At 42.1% G+C, this 20,612-nt stretch overlaps 1 protein-coding gene across 2 annotated transcripts in view; it reads right to left on the reverse strand.

Annotated features, from left to right (window-relative positions):
- Positions 1-20,612, reverse strand: part of FBXW8 (F-box and WD repeat domain containing 8) — a 127,429-nt gene that overhangs the window by 50,173 nt on the left and 56,644 nt on the right. For both annotated transcript variants that reach the window (XM_080649607.1, XM_080649606.1), the window contains exon 5: positions 11,205-11,362. In XM_080649607.1, the coding sequence (XP_080505733.1) occupies positions 11,205-11,362 (158 nt within the window). The remainder of the gene's footprint in view (positions 1-11,204; positions 11,363-20,612) is intronic.

A 20,612-nucleotide genomic window follows, 5' to 3' on the forward strand; every position in this document is an offset into this window, starting at 1 on the left:
GTAAAAGTAAAAAAATATCATTTGTGTTTTACTCATGTTTTCAGTAGCTACACTACAAAGTGACTTCTCAGACCAAATGGACTGACAATGCAAATTCCAGTGATGACATTTTGCAGCTTTTAGAAACCCTGTCCCAAATCCTCAAAAGACCTTGAAACCATACTATAAATTTCCTTTCAATAAAATTATTAAATGGCTCAAAAACAAAAAAGAAAAAAAATCTAGATGTGAAGATTTAGATTATAGCAAAATGGCAGTCAGTTTTGAGTTACCTGTTATCAAGTGAAAATGAGAAAGGAAACCACAGATAATCTAACCTCTGAACTTAGGCATTCAGATCCCAATGCCAATCTTCCCAGTGTAGGTGGGTTTTGTCAGGAGGACCCTTCACGTTTGGGCCAGTAGTAAGGCAAGTACAATCTATAATAATAAAAGCATAATATGCTAATTAGACTAGACAGCCGAAAGACCTTCTGGACGTCATTCCAGATGTCCTTCCAGACAAAGCAGCAGCAGCGGGGGCCGAGGCAGAGGCAGTTAGGGGCGATCAGGCAGGCAGGCAAGTGGTTAGGGGCAATCAGGCAAGTAGGCAGGTGAGTGGTTAGGAGCCAGTGGTCCCGGATTGAGAGAGGGATGTCCAAGGGGTCCTGGAGTGCAGGCCAGGCTGAGGGGACCCCTCTGCCCCATGCATGAATTTCATGCACCAGGCCTCTAGTGTTAAATAATAGTAGTGAACGTGAACATCTTTGCTTTGTTTCTAATCTTAAGGTGACAGTATTGTCTTTTACTATCTATATATATAAAAGGCTAATGTGCTAAGTATCCAACTGTCCAACCCGTCACTATGACATGCACTGACCACCAGGGGACAGATGCTCAACACAGGAGCTGCCGTGCTGCACTGACGATTCTCTGGTGATGCACCCTGAAACCAGAGAGGAGGGAGCCTGGTTCCTCGCCAGACTGTGCGATTCCACCTTCGGCCGTGGGTTATGTTGTTGCTGGGGCACTGTCGGCCACGAATCTGGTTTACTGCACACTTACGTTTGTGTTCCACACCCTATACAACAGCAACTTTGCAGAGTGCCCTCTCACACTCTGGGACCCCTTGGAGGATGTCAGAGAGCCAGTTTCAGCCCAATCCCCGTGGGCCAGGCCAACACCACTCACTCCACAGATGCAGGGGAGGGACTGAGGGAGGTTAGCTCCAGGATGTGTCCAGCCCATCACACCCAGTCTCGCCCCACTGGCCACCTTCTAATTAATTTCCTTTCAATGTGCACAAACCCATGCACCAGGTCACTAGTTGAATATAAAATTAGCTGTAGGTTTTTCATAGATGCTCTCAAGCAGATGTAGAAAATTCCCTTCTTGGTCAATGAACTAAGAGTTTTTATCATGAATACAAATTGACTTTCATCAAACATTTTTGTTTTATTGAGATGATCAGATGGTTTTCTTTATAGTCTATTAACATGATGAGTTATATTGACTGATTTTCAAATGTTAAACTAACCTTGAATTCCTGGGATGAATGCTAACTGGTTATGATGTATTACCCTTTCAGTGTATTGCAGAATTCAATTTTAAAATATTACATTGAGGATTTTTATGTCTATATTCATGAGGAATATCAATCTGTAGCTTACTTATTTTCATGTATCAATTATACTTTTTTTTTCTTTATCTAATTTTAGCATCAAGGCAATGTTAGCCTCATAAGTTGAGCTGGGAAGTGTTCCTTCTAGTTTATGGAAGTACATAAAGTTGGCATTATTTCTTCCTTAAATGTTTGGTAGAATTCACCAGTAAAGTCACAGAGCTTGCAGTTTTCTTTGTATAAAATTTCTAAATTAGAAATTCAATTTTTTAATGAAAATGAAGCTATTTCATTTTTCTAGTTCTTTTAAAGTGAATTTTAGTAGTTGTGTCTTTTAAAAAATTGATTTATCCATTTCATCTAACTGGTTGAATTTAATGGCATAAAGTTGTCTAAATATTTCATTATAATCCTTTTACCATTTGTAGTCTCTGTAATGATGTCCTCCCCTCTTACATTCTTGATGTTAGCAATTAATTTCTTTTCTCTTTTTTTCCTGATCACTCTGGCTAGTATTTATTAATTTGATTGATCTTTTTAAAGGAACCAGTTTTCTGTTTCATTGATTTTTCTGTATTGTTTTTCTCTCTCTTCTATTTCATTGATTTCTGCTCTTAACGTTATTACTTTATTCTTTACACTTATTTTGTTTTTCTTTTTCTAGTTTCTTAAGGTAAACAGTTATAATGTTGATTTGAGACTTTCTCTTTTCTAATGAAGCACCTAATACTATAAATTTCCCTCTAAGCACTGCTTTAGCTACATCCCATACATTCATCCAGTTATTTTGCTAATTTCTTTTGTTATTTAGAAGGAGTATACTGTTTAATTTTCAAATATTTGGAGACTATCCCTGCCCCAGCCCTGGAGTCAGCCATTTCTGCAAGTAGCCCTGGCTCCTTTCAGTGGAGAGTGATATTTTCAAGATCTAAGCACTAGGTGAGCTCATTCCTACTAGGCTGTTGCTCCTTTTATACCTTCTCAGCCAACAAAGCTAGGACATACATGAACATATATGCTTACACACACACACACACACACACACACACACACACTTCTATTTACTTCTCTGTTTACATTGAAAATCATGAATTTTACAGACACTTCCTATTCCTATCCGGCCCCACAGGGCTCATTCTGACTACCCCCTTTTCCATAGCTGTACCTCCCTTCTCCAATAAGAAGAAAACTGGCTCCCATCATCCTCAATATACGTACCTGCCCAATCTCCCTGTAGCTGCCAACCTCCCGAACCCGCCGGGCCACTGACCCACTCAGACTCCCTGCTGCACCTGTCCCTGGCCTCACTGGGCTGCCTTCCTACTCCATGTGCCTGCGTAATGGTGTTTTGACTAAAAAGGCAGGCACATTTTGCTTTTAAAATGAGAATATATTCCACAAATATAGGTATTCCTGCTTTAAAAGAGCTCTAGGGTTTCAGATGAAATAAATGCTACAACCAAAATTGTAAGTATTGAAAAGGAAATTAAATTCTCTGACTTAAAATTTGATTATTTTCTTCCAAAAAACAAATTCATGCTTGGTTTTCATTAGGTAAATTAAAGAACTTGGACAATTTATTTCTCGAGTTTCAGCTATCTCCTCAAAGCCTCTCTGTGGTACTTACTGCTCCTTTTGGTTTTTAAGCTTTTACTACAGTTAAGCTTACTTTGAATTTATGTATCAGACTGTCTTATTAAAAATCAGTGTTCAGTAAAACCATCCAATAAGCCAAAGGATTAACACCAAATCTTATATCATAAATTCAATGTATCACTTTTTTTCTGCATGAGAAAATTATTTCAAATTATTTTCACTAGTAACTTCAAAACTTCATAGTGACACTGAAATTGGTCACCTGCTGGTCTGTGCCTACAGCATGAGAACTTCCCTCCCCAGTGCTTCTTAAACGGGAGAGCTCTGGACCTCTAAGGTTCACCGGTGTGCTCCCAGCGTGAGACACAAAGCATTAGAAGGCGTGTAGGTGGTCACTTGATGCCAACAGCCTGTGGCTACAAAATGCAAATTCAAATACTGTAACCCCGCAGCATGGTTCAGCTACAAAGTCAAAAGATGCAGATTCTTTTTACTATTTTTAGATTACCATAAAAAATACCCAGATTTTGAAAATGTTCCTAAAGATCTCACAACTCCCACCCATGATTGTACCTGTGGACACCTGTTTGAGCAATACTGCCCTATTAGTTACAAAGCATTCATAAGCAAGTGTAAAACAAGCAGAATTTCAAACTCCTCTCACTGAAAATAGAAAAACCTTTAAAAAGCATTTTTATTCAGTAATTTCCTCCATCACAGAAACAATCTCTATGGCTTGCCTTAGAAATCTAACACCCTAGACCGCACCAGGTGGCAGTCAACGTTCAAGTTCAATGCCTTAAGAAATAATAGTATTTCCTCAACACAGAAATAACCACCTCAGTTCAGAATTCTGCATTTCCTTTTTTAACTCCACTCTGAACAGCTTTAAAATGTGAGCACTCCTACTGTTAAGAAATTGTTTAAATTTATTAATGTATCCTACCTTTGAAAAGGAACATATTGGGTATATTTTTGTTTTGTTTTGTCAGAAAGTTGTTCCATTCTGTTTTGTTCACTGAGAGTCTAAGATTCCTAAATCTAAGCACAGTAGACAAAGGTTTCAGGCAAGAACTGATTACTGAAACTTCTAAAAGAAAAATGACAAGAAAGGCCTTGAAAAAAAAAACACCACAAAATTCTCCCTATCCACAGCCAATTGTCTCAGCCATCTCCAAGTAATGCTTCAGTAAATTCATAACCCACTTCTCAAACTTCCATTTTGACCAGGGCAGGGGAGGAGACTGAATATTGCACTCTAAGGTTAGGGCACTACATTCAAATGTCATCACCCACATACAAATAAGAAAGAGAAGCAAAATGATCAAGAACTGATCTTTTACTAAACAAAATCAGTCTCCATAGCCGCCTAACTAAAACACAGTCCTGCTGCTCACTGCTGAAAAGAAGCTTGGAGAGACCCACTTCCATCCATTGTTAATATGTCAGTAAATGAGAAATCAGAGCCACTGCAGCCCAGGGCAGCACAGTCCCGGACAATGGAGCATGTGTGTGTCAGACAATTACACTGGGAGTGCTGCAGAAGTGGATAAGCCACTTTGCCGTGCTTGATGGCACCAAAGACGACTGTTGGCTGTCCCATCTAGGTTTCCACATGCTAAACTGCACTGGGTCTTCTCCCACTTAGGGGGAACAAGTAAGAACTTCTTTGCACCTAAGAAGAGTGTAGCCTCATTTCTCTGCAAAGAGTGAGTTTTCAAGACAAACTCTGTGAACAGGGAGTGGGTTTCCAGTACGCTGCCGTTCCCTAATGCTGTGGCTCAAGGCCAAAGGCAGGCAAGCATGGAGCAGATGGAGTCCTGGCAAGGTCTCCCACTGTCCCTGCATTAGCAGCATCTGCTCATTACTCAGAACCTTCGCCTGCTTTATCTAATGCTCCAGGAAAAGCATTTTGATTTGATTCATTTTGGTACGGTAACGTGCAACACAATTAGTGGTAAAATCAACTGGAGGATGGCCAGTGCTGACAATCGGAAACAAGGCAGAAGAAATATGAGGCCAGTGGGTTGGAATTCAAAAAATCACAACTGTGGATCACCTTGCCAAAGCTCAATACCCCAGGTGGGTGTACAGTGTTCCTGTGCAGCAAGGAGTCAAAAAAGGATGAAGGGATGAGTCACTTTCTCCCAAAGCTGTTTCCATCTCTCCTCTGGATCTGATTCTTTCTATGCGTGGATCACCATCAGGTCTCAACGGCTACAGAGCTTCCCTTTGGCACAACCAGGGAGCTGAAGTTCATTAACTCATTTTATTATCCAATTCTTCTCTTCTGTGGGGCACAGTTACAAATTTCATACAGCAGACCCCACAAGGTAAGTTTCCTTTCTGCCCTGTTGTACCTAAGAAGAGCCTGTTCTCTGCTCCTGGAAAGGAGGAATGTAAAACTGTACGTTTGATTATTTCAACCTGTCTTTGCCCAGAAGTAGCTACTCATGAATATGTTGGTATAAATACTGCCGTGACAATCTGTTAAACTGAAGTGAAACCAAAGACAATGCCACCTGAGGTCTGCGGAGAAAGTGAGAAGTTGTTGTTTACCGCAGAAATAATAACAACCCCAATCAGACTGGTAAAACAAGCTTAGAGTAACAGAGAGGCAACAAAAAACAAGAGCTCTTATCAAAGAAACAATCCTAATACCAAAAGGAATTTGAGACAAGTCACAGATTTCAGTGTGAACGATGCAGGCATGGAAGTGCTGCAGACTTTACCTAGAATAGGAATAGCTCCTAGAACAGGACACAACTGATAAACAGAACGATGTGAATGTGAAAAACTGGACAGACCACTGGACCAGAACTTAACATCCAGAAACAGACAAATACTAAAAGAATTCATACCTAAAAACTTGTAAAGGCACCACCTCCAACCAGTGAGGTAGATAGAGATGGACTTTCTAAAAAGAGATGCTAGAAAAAGGATATACTCCAATTCATCTCTCATGCTATTCCAGGATGGACTCTATATTGATCAAAACTTAAATATGAAAAACTAGCCCAGCCAGTGTGGCTCAGTGGTTGAGCATCGACCTATGAACCAGGTCATGGTTCGTTTCCTGGTCAGGGTACATGCCCAGGTTGCAGACTTGATCCCCAGTGTGGGGCATGCAAAAGGCAGCCAATCAATTACTCTCTCATCACTGATATTTCTATCTCTCTCCCCCTCTCCCTTCCTCTTTGAAATCAATCAAAACATATTTAAATACATATATACACACACATATATATCGTACATAATAAAAGAGTAATATGCAAATTGACCCTAACAGCAGAACAACCAGGAATGACTGGTCGCTATAACACACAATGACCACCAGGGGGCAGGTGCTCAACGCAGGAGCTGCCCCCTGGAGGTCAGTGCGCTCCCACAGGGGGAGTTACGCTCAGCCACAAGCCAGGCTGATGGCTGCGAGCGCAGCACTGGTGGCGGTGGCGGTGGCAGTTGTGGTGGCAGGAACCTCTTCCGCCTCTACAGCAGCACTAAGGATGTCCTACTGACGGCTTAGGCCAGATCCCTTGGGGAGTGGGCCTAAGCTGTCAGGTGGGCATCCCCCAAGGGCTCCTGGGCTGCCAAAGGTATGTCTGACTGCCAGCTTAGGCCCAATCCCCTGGGGGACTGGGCCTAAGCCAGCACGTGGACATCCCCTGAGGGGTCCCGGACTGCGAGAGGGCGCAGGCCAGGCTGAAGGGACACCCCCCCCCCACGAGTGCATGAATTTTCATGCACCGGACCTCTAGTACTATATATATATAAGTAGAAGGAAAAGAAAAAGTTATAAGTAGTAGGTACAGATGTGAAAAAACTCAACCTCTCCCACACTAAGAGAAATGTCAATTGCAATTACAGTTGGATACCATTTCTTTTCTATCAATTACGGTTGGATACATTTCTTTTCTGACAAATACCTAAAAGTTTGAAATATACTTTGCTCATAAAACTGTAAGGAAACGAGAACGCCTTGCTGGTAAGAGTGCAAAATAATATAACCCCATTTGCATTTTTATAGGAAACTATAAAATGTCATTTATACAAGGTTTTCCACTACAACACTGTAATAGCAATAGATCATAAACAATACACTGTTTCCCAACAATGGAACTGTATGCAGGTATGGAAAAGAAGTGTATTTTGTATAAACTAGCATGCACAACCTTTCCAGATATGCATGTTGCCCTGGCTAATGTGGCTCAGTTAGTAGAAGGGTCATCCTATACACTGCAAGGATGCAGGTTTGATCCTGGCCCTGGTTGGAGTGCGTGCAGGAGGCAACCAATCAATGTTTCTCAGATCGATATTTCTCTCTCTCTATTCCCATTCCCTTCCCCTCTCTCTAAAAACCAATGACAATGTCCTTGGGTGAGGATTTTTAAAAAAAGATATGCATGTGTATCAGAGCATTATTCACAATAGCCAAGGTATGGCAACAACCCAAATGCCCACCAACAGATAAATGGATAAAAAATATGTGGAATGTACACACAACAGAATATTATTCAGCCATGAGAAAGGGCAATCTCTTACCATTTGCGACAATATAGATGAATCTTGAGCATATTATGCTAAGTGAGATGGTCAGAAAGAGAAAGACAAATACTGTATAATCACTTATATATATGGAATCTAAAGAAGTCAAAACTGTAAAAAAACAGTAAAATGATGGTTACCAGAGGAAATGATTGATGGTGTCTAAAGGTATAAACCTGTAACAAGTAGTAAATGAGCCATAAGGTTCTAATGCACAGTATAATGAATTTAGACAATAATATTGTACCTGGCAATCAGACTACACTATATATGAAAGTAACACACTATGCACCTTAAACTATACAATGTTGCATATCAAATTTATGCAATAAAAAAAGATATGTTAGTAAGTAAAAAAAGCCAAGTTATGGATTACTATAAGATGGTATATCATCCTTTATTTTAAAAAGGGGGCATAAAAATTGATATTCATATTTGCAATGCATAAATACTGCAAGGATTAACAACAAACTAAAATGCATGGCTGCTTTAGAATGGAGTTGACAAAAATGAGTAGAAGCAAGGCTTCCCAATATATTTTCATTGTGTTATTAGTTATTTGTATTAGTTTGATTTTACATCCTCAAAAATATATGCTTAGTCAAAAATATTAAGCTATAAAACCCACTCCTTTATGAATTAAAAATTAAAATCTCACACACACATACACACACAACCACCATCTAGAAAAATAACCCACATAGTTCACTGAAGAGTAAATGACAAATTAATAAGATATTTTAAATAGTCCTTAGTCTTTTCTTTTCAACCGGAAAAGATAACAGAGCTCTAGCCAGTTTGGCTCAGTGGGTAGAGCGTGGCCTGCGGACCAAAGGGTCCCAGGTTTGATTCCAGTCAAAGGCACGTACTGTATTGTACTTTGGTTGCAGGCTCCTCCCAGCCCGGGCCCTGGTCAGGGCTCGTGCAGTAGGCAACCAATTGATGTGTTTCTCTCACATCGATATTCTGTCTTACTCTCCCTAAAAATCAATGGAAAAATATCATCAGGTGAAGATTAAAAAAAAAAAAAAAAGATAACACAAAGAGAAAAGGGGAAGAATGCGGAATTTGCGGAGAAAGAAATATAAACAACTAATAACACAATGAAAAGGTGTTCATATAAACATCAGTGAGATACCATTTCCACCTCTGTGACAGGCACTAGGAAACAGTCACTCTCATACCCTTTCGGAGGGTACGTTGGCCATCTTTATAAAAATGTAAAAGCATCTGCAGCCTCCACCTCGGTAATTACTAGTCATTTATCCCTCTCTCCTCACTACTTGTAAAAATACTTGCACAAATCCATCCATCACAATATTTGTTTAAGGATATTGCTTGCAGCACTGTTTTTAATGACAAAAATAAACCATCCATGTGTGCATCACTGAGGGCCCTAAGAAGTAAGTTAGAGCACAATCATGTGATGCGATACTGCACAGGCTGGAAGGAACGAGGGCCACCTGTAAGTGGTAATACCGAAAGATACCAAGATGTGTTGTCTGGAGAAGAAAGCAACGGTGCAGAAAAATACCTAGAGTAGCGTCTACGCGTGAAATGTGAGGGGGGCTTAGAGGTAGAGGAACAGGGAGGAACACTGCAACTTCTTTCTGGATACATTTTGTTTACATTTCATACTTTTTTCCTGTTTGAATTTTAAGTATGAAATTTCATTTAAAACCAAGTTATTTAATATACACTGAGTGGCCAAATTATTATGATCTCTGAATGCATCAGAAGCCTGGTGCATGAATATATATATCAGAAGCCTGGTGCATGAATTCGTGCATGGGTGGGGTCCAGCCAGACTGGCCGGGGGAGGAGACATGGCGGTTGGCTGGCCTGCCTGCTGGTCGAACTCCTGGTTGAAGAGACAATTTGCATATTAGCCTTTTATTATATAGGAGGATATACACTGAGTGGCCAGATTATTATGCGTTCAGAGATCATAATCTGGCCACTCAGTGTATATTTTTGCAATTACGTGCCATGTACATGCAGACAAAAGTAGTTTCTCTATCATATCTACATGGTCTCCCAGTGTTGGTGACAAAGACAATTCTAACCAACAATATAAACCTGCAGCACACTTCACATCACCTCAAACTCTGTTTTCAAGCTCACGGATATGAGAAGTTGGGGTACAAGAGCTGGGTGCCTGTTTCTGTGTCTGTGTTCACTGTTACCTGACCAGCACGACGACCATGCAGGGCCCCAGGGACACAGCACAGTTCTGGATTCACCAATGATTAATGACTCATCCGCAAGCAAATCACTTAGCTGGTGGCTCTGGACCTGTTTCCCCTTCAGAAGAAAAATGTGTATGTGTGCACATGTGTCTGTGGCAGGGGAGGCTACTGGATACTTCTAAACCTGTATGATTCTAACTTAAAAGTACTACAACATTTCATTGATAATTTGGAAAGCAGCAAACACACTCAAGCTGCTCATATGTTATCTATCCAGGATCTCAATAAACAGACAAAAAAAGTTTACATACCAAAAGAAACCCAGCTTAGCTGAATATCTAAAGGCTGAAAAAAAGACCATCAATGGGTCCACTAATGTCAAGCCAAAAGAACAGCATTCATGCTCTTAAAATAATAAAATGAAAATATTTTAAAGATGTCAGCCCTAATTTTTTTTCAATGGCATATGGATATGAAATTCCCCATAACTTACTTTACCATAGTGGTTTCCCTCTGAGCCAACCAATAACACTAACTCTGAAGATCTGCAATGGGGCCATGACATGAACACGAACATTCTAAACTATCTGTGTTCCAGCTTTCAGGCAAGTAGGGGAACAATTTCTGGAAATTCAAATTTTACACTATAGTGGAAGTCAGGAGCATGAGGAAGGAGTATAGGATTTTCACGGCCATTTCAACTATTATTCCTATTAGCTATAAACTGTCAAGTGTTCCTGTATTAGACTATTCCCAACTACTTCTGAAATCCACAGTTGCTTGTGTGCAAAAATCAGTCCCAGCGAGACAACATATTACCATAAATCATGTAAGTGCCAGAAAGGTAGGCACTGACTTTAATTTTTCTATTTCCATATTTGTCAATAGATGATCTATGTCTACCCTTTTCACTGTTCCCTCTGAACTAGGCAGAGACTAAAGGAAAAGTAGGCCAAGTATATTTAATATTTTACACCAAACAAGTTCTTTGTTAAGATGGCTTACCAGCCCCGCGCCTGACTCACACCAGCCTGACAGCTCCAGTAGGAATGAAGCACCAGTATAATGGGTGCTGTGCTCCAATGCCTACAAATGCATTGAGGGTTATTGGCCAACTTTTTCACATAAAGGCAAGAGTGAGTGTATGTGTGTGAACATGTGTGTGTGCCCACGTGTATGTATGGAGGGATTACATGGGGGAGCCGGCCACAGCTGCTTAATTTTTGTAAAGCTTTTTTTTTTCCTTAATAGGGAGGAGGGTTGTGGTTACTTACCGTCCTCATAAGCTGCTACTGCCAGCGAGCTGTTTATCCTCACAAAGGAGACATATGGCTGCATTCCAGGCTCGTCCTCCTCATACTCGGAGTCCAGGAAGGGGGCTACGTAGTCCCAGGTGCGGGTGTCCCACACCCTCACGTCCCCTGATGTGTATCTGGAAAAGAAGGGCCTAGTTGGTTCCAAGTGGAGACAGAGAGCAGGGCCATAGTGGAGAGAATGGGGAGAGCCTTAAAACTACAGAGGAGGAAGATTTGGTTGGAGTGGAACCACCCCTGCAACACTGTTCAGATGAGTGACTCCAACAGGAGAAACTGTCACCCTGGGTAACAGAAAGGGTGTGAACAACTTTCACATTCTCAGAGCACAATGCTGACAACTTCAAGAGAACACTATACCATAAAAACGTGGGTATCGAGATCTCCTTGTTTTTCCTTTTACACTATCATAACCTTAAGTTCTTCCAGTAAAGAGATCACTAGGAGAAATTTGTAGAAGCCACAGTATTTACATACATACACACACAAGAAAGACAGGCAGAGAGAAAGAGAGAAACTAAGGACTAACCATTTTCCAGGCACAAGCTTTCTAATACCTCACCCATGCATCAGATTTGACTGATTAAAGTCCCTAAAGACTAATTGATTTGCTGAAACAATTAAATCTTGCCTTTAGCAGCCAGACAATGCTGCCTTCTCATGAAAAGCTCTTGCTGAAATGCATGACACTCCCAGTTTTGCCCACTTAGAAAATAGAAGCCCTCACTCTCTGCTATTACTACTGCCACTCCAACAAATGAAGCTCTCCATCAAAGCCACGGCAGGGCCAGAACCTGCTCAGACACAAGGCCACGAGGAAAATGGGCTGGCCAGATGATGAGGTGGTGCACTGCCTGCCACTGGGGTATTTACGCTAAGTTCCTTACATCTGCTACAGAGGGCTCCATTCAACATGTAAAGCAACTGCGGGGAGGCATATCAGAGATGTTGTAAGAGTCCATATGTACCCACACAAACACAGGCAGACAATTTAGGGGGTTTCCAAGCCACTGTTCTTTCAGGGTTTCTTTTAATATATTTTTATTGATTTCAGAGAGGAAAGGAGAGGAAGAAAGAAACATCAATGATGAGAGAGAATCGTCGATTGGCTGCCTCCTGCACGCTCCCCCTGGGGTCTGAGCCCGCAACCCGGGCATGTGCCCTGACCGGGAATCAAACCATGACCTCCTGGTTCATAGGTCGATGCTCAACCCTTGAGCCACACCAGCCGGGCCTTTCAGAGTTTCCTTGATCCCACGTTAAAAGTGTGGAGTCAAACACAATAACCTCTGAGGTTTATTTAATTACTGCAATCTATGGCATGATTCATTACAAAGTAGTTATAGATCAATTTCTCATGTGAGATTTCTTAATAAGGAAACTAAGAATACTCTTAATTCAGGAGTGCTTCATTTATTAAAGGCAGTAAGTAGTCTTTCTCTCAAATTAATAACTGGCAGTAAATACAAAGACTGTGTAATTCAAAGGTCATTCTGTCACAGATTCTCTAGGTTGGAGGGTCCTCTCCCTACAGACAGCATGTGGAGAGTGTGCGTGTAGAGAGAGCCAAATAAGAGGCACGTGCTTTCTAAAACTGGACTGATGGGCCTGTTTGACCACTCATCCTCAGTAAACAGAACGCTCACTCCACGGTGTCATTAGCCTGATGATGCACGAGCAAGGGTGGATATTGATAGCATCGCGGCCGAAGCACGGCTGCTGGCTCCTGGGCCCTCCAGGCAGTGTTCCAGATGACCCTCCATAATGAGGAACCCCACACAAGAACACACACCCCACTGCACCAAAACTTCCAGGCTCACCCTGACTCTCTGGAAATGACTCAGACAATCCCCAGAGTAAGGCCACTTCGTTATTAGCGAGAGACATTTAACAGAGATGACATGTTTGGAATTCTAGACTGTGTGAATAGATTCTTAGGGTTAATTTCGAAGTGAAAGGAACTAGCCGATTCAGAAAAGAAAGGTGAGAAGGATGACAACATCTTTCAGAAATTCAGAGGTGAGTGAAGAAAGGGAATTTGGAGATCAGAGAACTAAAGAACTTGGAGAAAAAGAGTGCACAAACCAGGAAAATGTACTTCTACTCCATAGTCTCAGTCATTCTGTTTTTTATTACCTGTACAAGGGACCACACCAGTGGTCTTCATGTGGTCCTTTGTGACACCCCTTAGGTGCCACAGTACAGAGGAGAGAATTCTAGTGGTTGAGCTCCACCCCACCCCCAGTCCCTTTTATATGATGAGGTCCCAGGTAAAACAACAACCACCAAACAAAACTTAGAAAACTGCTGAATCCCACAACAGTGACCTGTGAGATGCAACGTGTTGCTCTCTCATTACTTAGGGAAGAGGAGAGAGGGAGGGCAGAGATGCCACAGAGAAGAGCACTCCATTAACATCTAATACTCCCGGCGAGCCTCTTCTTCCATGAATGAAGTTGTCCCACTCACGCTGCAACTCCACAAGATTAAATTAAACGTGCAGTCCTCAAAAGTTTCAGCTCACCACCAAAGTAGCCCGTTGCTGAATTCCTTATTTTTGCTGGTGATTTTCTTTTTTTGCCCGCTACCCACACTGCAATATACGTTCAAATCGCTGCACCCTTTCTTCTCTTCCCAGGAATGCCACTCTAGTCTACATCCCCCAAGCCCTCACAGCCCCCCTACATCTAAGCCTCTTCCACCTCCAGTCAACCCTGCACAAGCCAAATCCTCAAAAATACTTGACTCCATGAATCATCCTGCCTTTGTCCTTTACCCTCCTAGACCATGTGCCTTATGATCTATACAGCCTAGACTTACGCTCAAGGCAACTGTGTGTGTGTGATTATCTGACTGTTCATCTCCCCTACAAACCTACAAGCTTCTAAAGTCAGGGGCTGGGTCTTGCTCACAGCTGTGGATCAGTGACTGGAACTGTCAGACTAGAAGAGCACTGGACACCCAGAAAGTCCTCTGTAAATACGTAGTCCTTAACACCTACTGGAATGAAGTTGTAATTACTAGCCTAGCACTGAGAACACTCCACAACTTGGTGCCCACTCCTCTTCCCAGCCTCATTTCCCACTCTTCCTTAGCAGGAGCCAGCCTCCATTCATTGGCTTCTGAACACTCTTGCCTCTGAATCTCGGCTCACAGCATCCAGCTTTTTTTGGAGGCCTTCCCTCCTCCCCACTCAGCCCAGTGGGTCTCAACCTTGACTGCACACTATAGAATCACCTGGGATGCTTTTAAGACTCCCAATACTCAAGCATACCCCAGACCAATTAAAACTGACTCTCTTGCCCAGCCAAGGTGGCTCAGTGGTTGAGGGTCGACCTATGAACCAGAAGGTAATGGTTCAATTCCTAGTCAGGGCACATGCCCGGGTGTGGGCTCGATCCCCAGTGTGGGGTGTGCAGGAGGCAGCCAATCGATGATTTTCTCTCATCACTGATGTTTCTATCGCTCTTTCCCTCTCCCTACTCTCTGAAATCAATAAAAATATTTAAAAACAAGAACAAAAAACTGACTCTCTGGAGGTGGAACCAGGTATCAATATTTCCAATGTGCAGCCAAGATTGAGAACCTCTGACCTACCCCAAGTCCACCAACTCCTCAAGGTCTAGCAAAGGCTCTCCTCCTCCATGAAGCCTTCTCTGACTCAACTACCATGCCCCATATCTGAAGAAACGGCATTCACTGCTACATTCCATGTCTCCTCACTGTAAAGTCCCCATGAAGGCCATCTCTCATTGCCACAGCCTCCATCACAGTGCCTTACACACAGCTAACAATAAACAAATGGTTGAAAGGGGACATCCACAAGTCACTCAAATGGTTTCAGTGGCACCTCCTTCCATATCTGCTGCCCACCTTCCAGGGCTATTGATCAATGAAACACCCAGAATGCACACAGCAATATGCATTAGGATTCTTGCATGTGTTTCTAAACTGATTAAAATTATTATAAAACACAAGATAAGCTAAATTATTTCAGTAAACATAAGGTTGTCCATAGACAGCCATTTAAATTAACTCCAATCTTCATGGCTAAAGAGCATGATAATAACACAAACATGTTGCTACAAAATGACTCAGGAAGCAAAATGTAAGCGACTTTACGTCTCTTTCATGATAGGAACAGAGAATAAATAGCGTGATGACTCCATTGCAGGTTCTAAAATCTAACATGGGTGAAAGCAACCACAGCAGTGGCAATGGGACTCAGTGCTAAAGAAACGCATTTTCACCAGGGTAAAACATTGGTGGGGGCAGAGGGCCCTGGACCAAACCCTAAATGTGATCTACAAGCACTTACCAACATTGGCCAGGAGAAGCAAGAACAGATATCCAAGCAAGGTAGGGGAAAGGGTTGATTTTTCTCCAGAGCTCCAGATGTCTTTATCGCTGCCTAATGGCAATTACACTCAACCAATTAAGACACCACTATGACAGTTGCATTGTCAGTAAGCCTTTGGACCCCAATGTTGATGGCTCTCTAATTAGTGCCTGTGCAAAGTACAACTGCAACTAATGGAAGAGCACTAAAGAAACAATGAAGAAGCAGCCTTTTCCAAACCAGTAAGGATGTCCCAACCCATGGCACGGGCCAGTGAAACTGTATGCCTTCGCCATCTTTTTTTATGCTTGGCAAGGCCGAGTTTACCTCCAAATAAATGGGTCACAGACCACAGCTGATTTTTTTGTTGAAAGAATGGGAATAGAGCCTCTCTCAAGCTCAGCACGCCAGAGCAATTGCCAATTTAAAATGATTTATCACCAAAGAGCTTTCATTAACTTGTAAGTCTCCAATAAACAGACTACTGATTTGGACTAAAATACCGGAAGAAAAAGAGGGAAGACATACAGCTAAAAACGACCTTTAACCTTTCTTTTCATATAAATGTCCAGCAGGGTGAGAGAGACCGGGCATGGTTTCATTTTGCTTCCAGGTGCCAGCTCCTTTGTTAAAAACAATATTTGTCAAAGCTCTTCATAATAACCTGGGGGGTTGTTTTCATTTAAGAAAGCTGGAAATGGGGTTAAGTGACTTACACAAGGTCACAAGAAACATTTTAGTGGGACAGCTGGGATCAAAACAGGTTCTTGGGCTTTTTTCAATCTGCTGCTTAGCCAACAAGCCACTCCATCTCCTCAGATGATAGTGTCTTTAAACTAATACAGCTTTTAAGAACCATCCCCATTTAAGTGCAATATAAGGAATTTATTGTTTTCAATACTGTGACTCAGGTTTGCAGGACACAGCCTCTGACCCTAACTCATCAATTCTACCACTGTATCTCAACTGGAAGGCAAGAAGCCAACAGCAATAACACAAAAGCTCAGGATGCTGGCAAGGAGTGTGGCTGGGCAGATGCAATGGGGCCTCCCACACCTGCTTCACAGGTGATGTGGGAGGACATATGCAGTGGATGGTAAAACTTCACCCTCTACAGGGCCATACTCATGCAGCTCCCCACCCCCCAAAGAAGTCACAATTCTATTCTGACCAGGTACTCACAGCAGCCAAAAGGAGCCTTGTTATGTAAGGCCTCAGACCAGGAGCAGCAAATGGTTTCATTTGTGTGTCAAATCCAATAAATTAGTAGTGGTTGCCTACCGCCCTGTGTTGAGAAGGATTCTGAGCTATATTCCATCCAGCTCACAGATCAATAAATGCTATAAAGGGTTATCAATGCCCAGTGTCGGTTTGGGAGTGAGGAGTGGCAGCATACCTACAAGTTATTTGCATCTCTGCCCCATACTAAACTCTACCTAGCCAACTCCTAACCATCCTTCCAGGCTCAGCTGAGAAGTCACTTCCCAGGAGAAACCCAGCTGACTCTGAGACTGTAGGTGCCTCTCGCAGCGCCTTCCAGTGCCCTGCTCATCCCCTACTCTACCATCCCCCACACTGTCTCTATTCCTGGGTTAGGCTGTGAGCAAGGGAGATATCCTTGCCACAAGCAAGAGATGTGCCTGCAGCATTTATCTGTGCTTGTAAATGTTGAATGAAGCTCCTGACTTAAAACTTACACGATGAAGTGATTTAAAGCCTGCAGAGCAATTAGGCGGAGGCCCCTAAAAGTACAGCACCCACATCGCAAGAAACATCTATTCCCTTAATGTGTGGAGGTTTTAAGAACTACTCGCATACTCCATCCTTTCGTTAGCAATACCAAAGATTACAAATCAATGAAATCAAGAGTATTTACTGTTTTCTATGAAACATGGCTGTGTTGTATTATGCAATTAACAAAATGAACTCAGTCCCACAGTGCAGTCTTTTTGTGGAAATGCACTCCTACAAACATCAAGTGCAGCTTAAGACGCATCAATTGAAAAATAATGAACATCTTAATGGACCTTACGAGATACATGCACTACACACTTAAAACTGTTTTCCATACATCTTGGTTAATCACAATCAATAGAGCCAGAGTCAATGATGATTATTCGGAGTTATTGTAGCTGTGGCCCTTCCCATTATTCCTTGGAGAACCAGAGATGGATAAATGCAGTCATGAGTTCACCAGTATTTATTAGGACATTCTGAAGCTCCTTCATTAAGGACATAATAAATGCAATGCTCTTCTCTCGTCTCTTATCAATACCTTACCTCAGACTTATTTACCAGAAGAGCATGTATACCTCACAGAAAACAAATAAATTTAAAAGTATTTTTAAAAAGAGGTCCCTAACGGGTAATGATCAAATTCCTTATGGGAAGCAGCCCAATGCCATAATAAGCAGCAGCACAAAATCAATATAAAATGAGGTTGAAAGGGAAACTGACAAGAGAAAGTTTTGTGTGCATTTTTTTAAAGAAAAAGACAAAGTATGACTTAGTAAGTATAAATATGGGGTGACATTTGCCTAATGCAACTTTTATCACCAGTCTGTATTTAAAAAACATCTGTTATCTGAAGAGCTGCAAGGTAGTCCTAGGTATTATCCATTTTTTATACCTTGACATTGAAACAGGAACTTTAGGGGAATAGAGGCAGGATTAGGGAATTTTGTAAATTGGGGTCCACGGAAAAACACAGGGCTACAGACTGGGAGAAGGTACACAAGGAAGCCAGGTGCAGCTTCATTTCCATAAGACAAGGGAACTGGAAGTAGCCAAAAAAGGTCTATATTTACAAAATAAAGAAGGAGGAAGAAAGCCCAGAAGGAATGGAAGGACTATGAGGGAGGAGGGCCTCAGGAATCACTATAGTAATCACTTCAAAAGGGAATATTGACCAATCAGAGGGGATATCAGGACACAGGAACTGCAGCCTTTATAAACCATAGAAACAGGAAGTCTGTGGGACCCTTTCCCCCTCCCCAAGTGGGAGTCCATTCAGTGGGATTCTTTCCCTCTCCCCACGTGGGAGTCTGTACTTGTTCTTCAATAAATCTCCACCTTTGCTATACTACCCTCTGTCCATGAATTCATTCTTCGATTCCGGCAAAGAATCCCGGTTCCAGTCCAAAAATTCCATATCAACATGAAACTAGTAGAGTATTGAATACACCATCCTTGAGGTCTTTGGCTCCTGAATAGAAAATATTTTTAAAATTCAGGGCAAATATACTCTATTTCTGATCAAAGCCATATTTTGGCACGGTACCTGGTCAATACAAAGGCCAGGAATAACTGAAGGAAAAAGTGGCTAAGAATAAGGTTAACATTCTACTGTAAGTGCCACTAGGCAAACTGAACCAACCAGAGATTCAGTGCATATATAAACTAGCTCAAAATTTTGCTTCCTGTCTAGGAAGACTGGAAACCCTCTCACGTCTGATGTCCAGGTTGTGTGGACAGACAGAGCTAATAAAAATGAAAGCCACGACAGCCAGAGGTCACTCGGCTGCTTGAGAGAGGTGTGGTGGCACGCTCGCCTCGAAGAGAATAGAGATGGATAAAATGCATGAGAGCAAATGGGACAACTGAGTATTTTTAGGGAAAGGAGAGAGCTAATCTTTTGCAACATTAAATGATACATTTTTCCCTCTACCCACACTTGGCAGAAGAGAAACATGGACACAGTGAGTCACTGTTCTAGTAAAGGTGGGGACTGTATCCTAAAAAGGCATATCCTATCAGTGGAAAACCACTTAGGAGTATTGAGAAAAACCTCAATACAAAGACAGTGCCTGACATTTTAAAAACCAAAAGTGGGGGAAATGGTCCTATAATGTAAACAGAAAAGTGTGCTTTCTTATGCAAACTGACACACTTCACACTTAGGAATCATAATAACAGTGAGAAGGGAGTTTATAGCAAAACACCACCACACTCCTGGGCCTCCGATAAAAGCCTTTGATGGGCTAATAGTTTAATGGTTAGCAGAGCAGAGCAGCACGAAGCCTCCAGTGACCCAGGTGTGACTTTCTCCTCTAAGTTTGACCTGAGATGCTCACCTTCACTAGGTGGCAGCACAGGAAATACGCTCCTGGCAAATTATACCCAGACCTACTTCTCGGGTTCTCCAATGTGACCTCTCTGAACTCATGACATCATCTGTTTTCAACACCCTTCCCTCCCACAGCGCACCTGGGGAGCAAGCGTGGCCTGGGCATCACAGAACAGCGCAGGGATGCTTTCATAGCCTCGTTTCTTCCCTCTTTTTCCTCAGTGATAAACATAATTTGAAAAACGTTGTAAAATTCTCAGAGCTGTCACCACCAAAAACCAAAATAAAACAAAGAAAGAAACAAACAAAAAACACACTTTCTGATCACTTATTATCAGCAAACTTTCTAGATAACAACTCTTTTTGTAAATACCAGGAGAGCACACACTGGACCTCATGATATTTCAGGAGTGATATCAGATCCCAGAGAAAGTGCAGCCAGAGGCTGAACCCCAAGAGAAACAGACAGGTGGCTTATTGTATAGAGATTGGTGGCTTTGCAACACGAAGTTTTTTCAAGTTAAAGAAATAGGAAATTTTAGCTGGAAAATCGAAGTAAAGGCAGTGTCTGAATGACTTAGTCACGGTTGAAGGAACTTCACTTACCTAACAACAAAGAAAACAATTGGCTCAGGCATTTTCTGGGAATGTGCTAAGGGGCCAAATGAGAGCACAGAAAGGCCAGAGGAAAGACAGGGCAGGAGGCAGGCGGGTCAAAGATGCAGTGAGGAAGCTCAGAGAGTGTAGGGTCTCAGACATATGAGGAGTTTTCCTTCCGTCCGCACATCCCGCCAAGTTTCCTGGGTGCTAAGACTGGTGTTAGGGCCTGAGACTACAAAGATGCTCAATTCATCGTCTCCACATATTAAGAGGGGTCCAGTCAACAAGATCAAACAGTACCAAGAGGCCGAAGGGGATGGGGCAAAAAAAGGCCATTGGATTGCAACCACCTGGGACCTGTGAG

The sequence above is a fragment of the Plecotus auritus genome, assembly GCF_963455305.1.
Source record: "Plecotus auritus genome assembly, chromosome: 13".
NCBI classification, from domain to species: Eukaryota; Metazoa; Chordata; class Mammalia; order Chiroptera; family Vespertilionidae; genus Plecotus; species Plecotus auritus.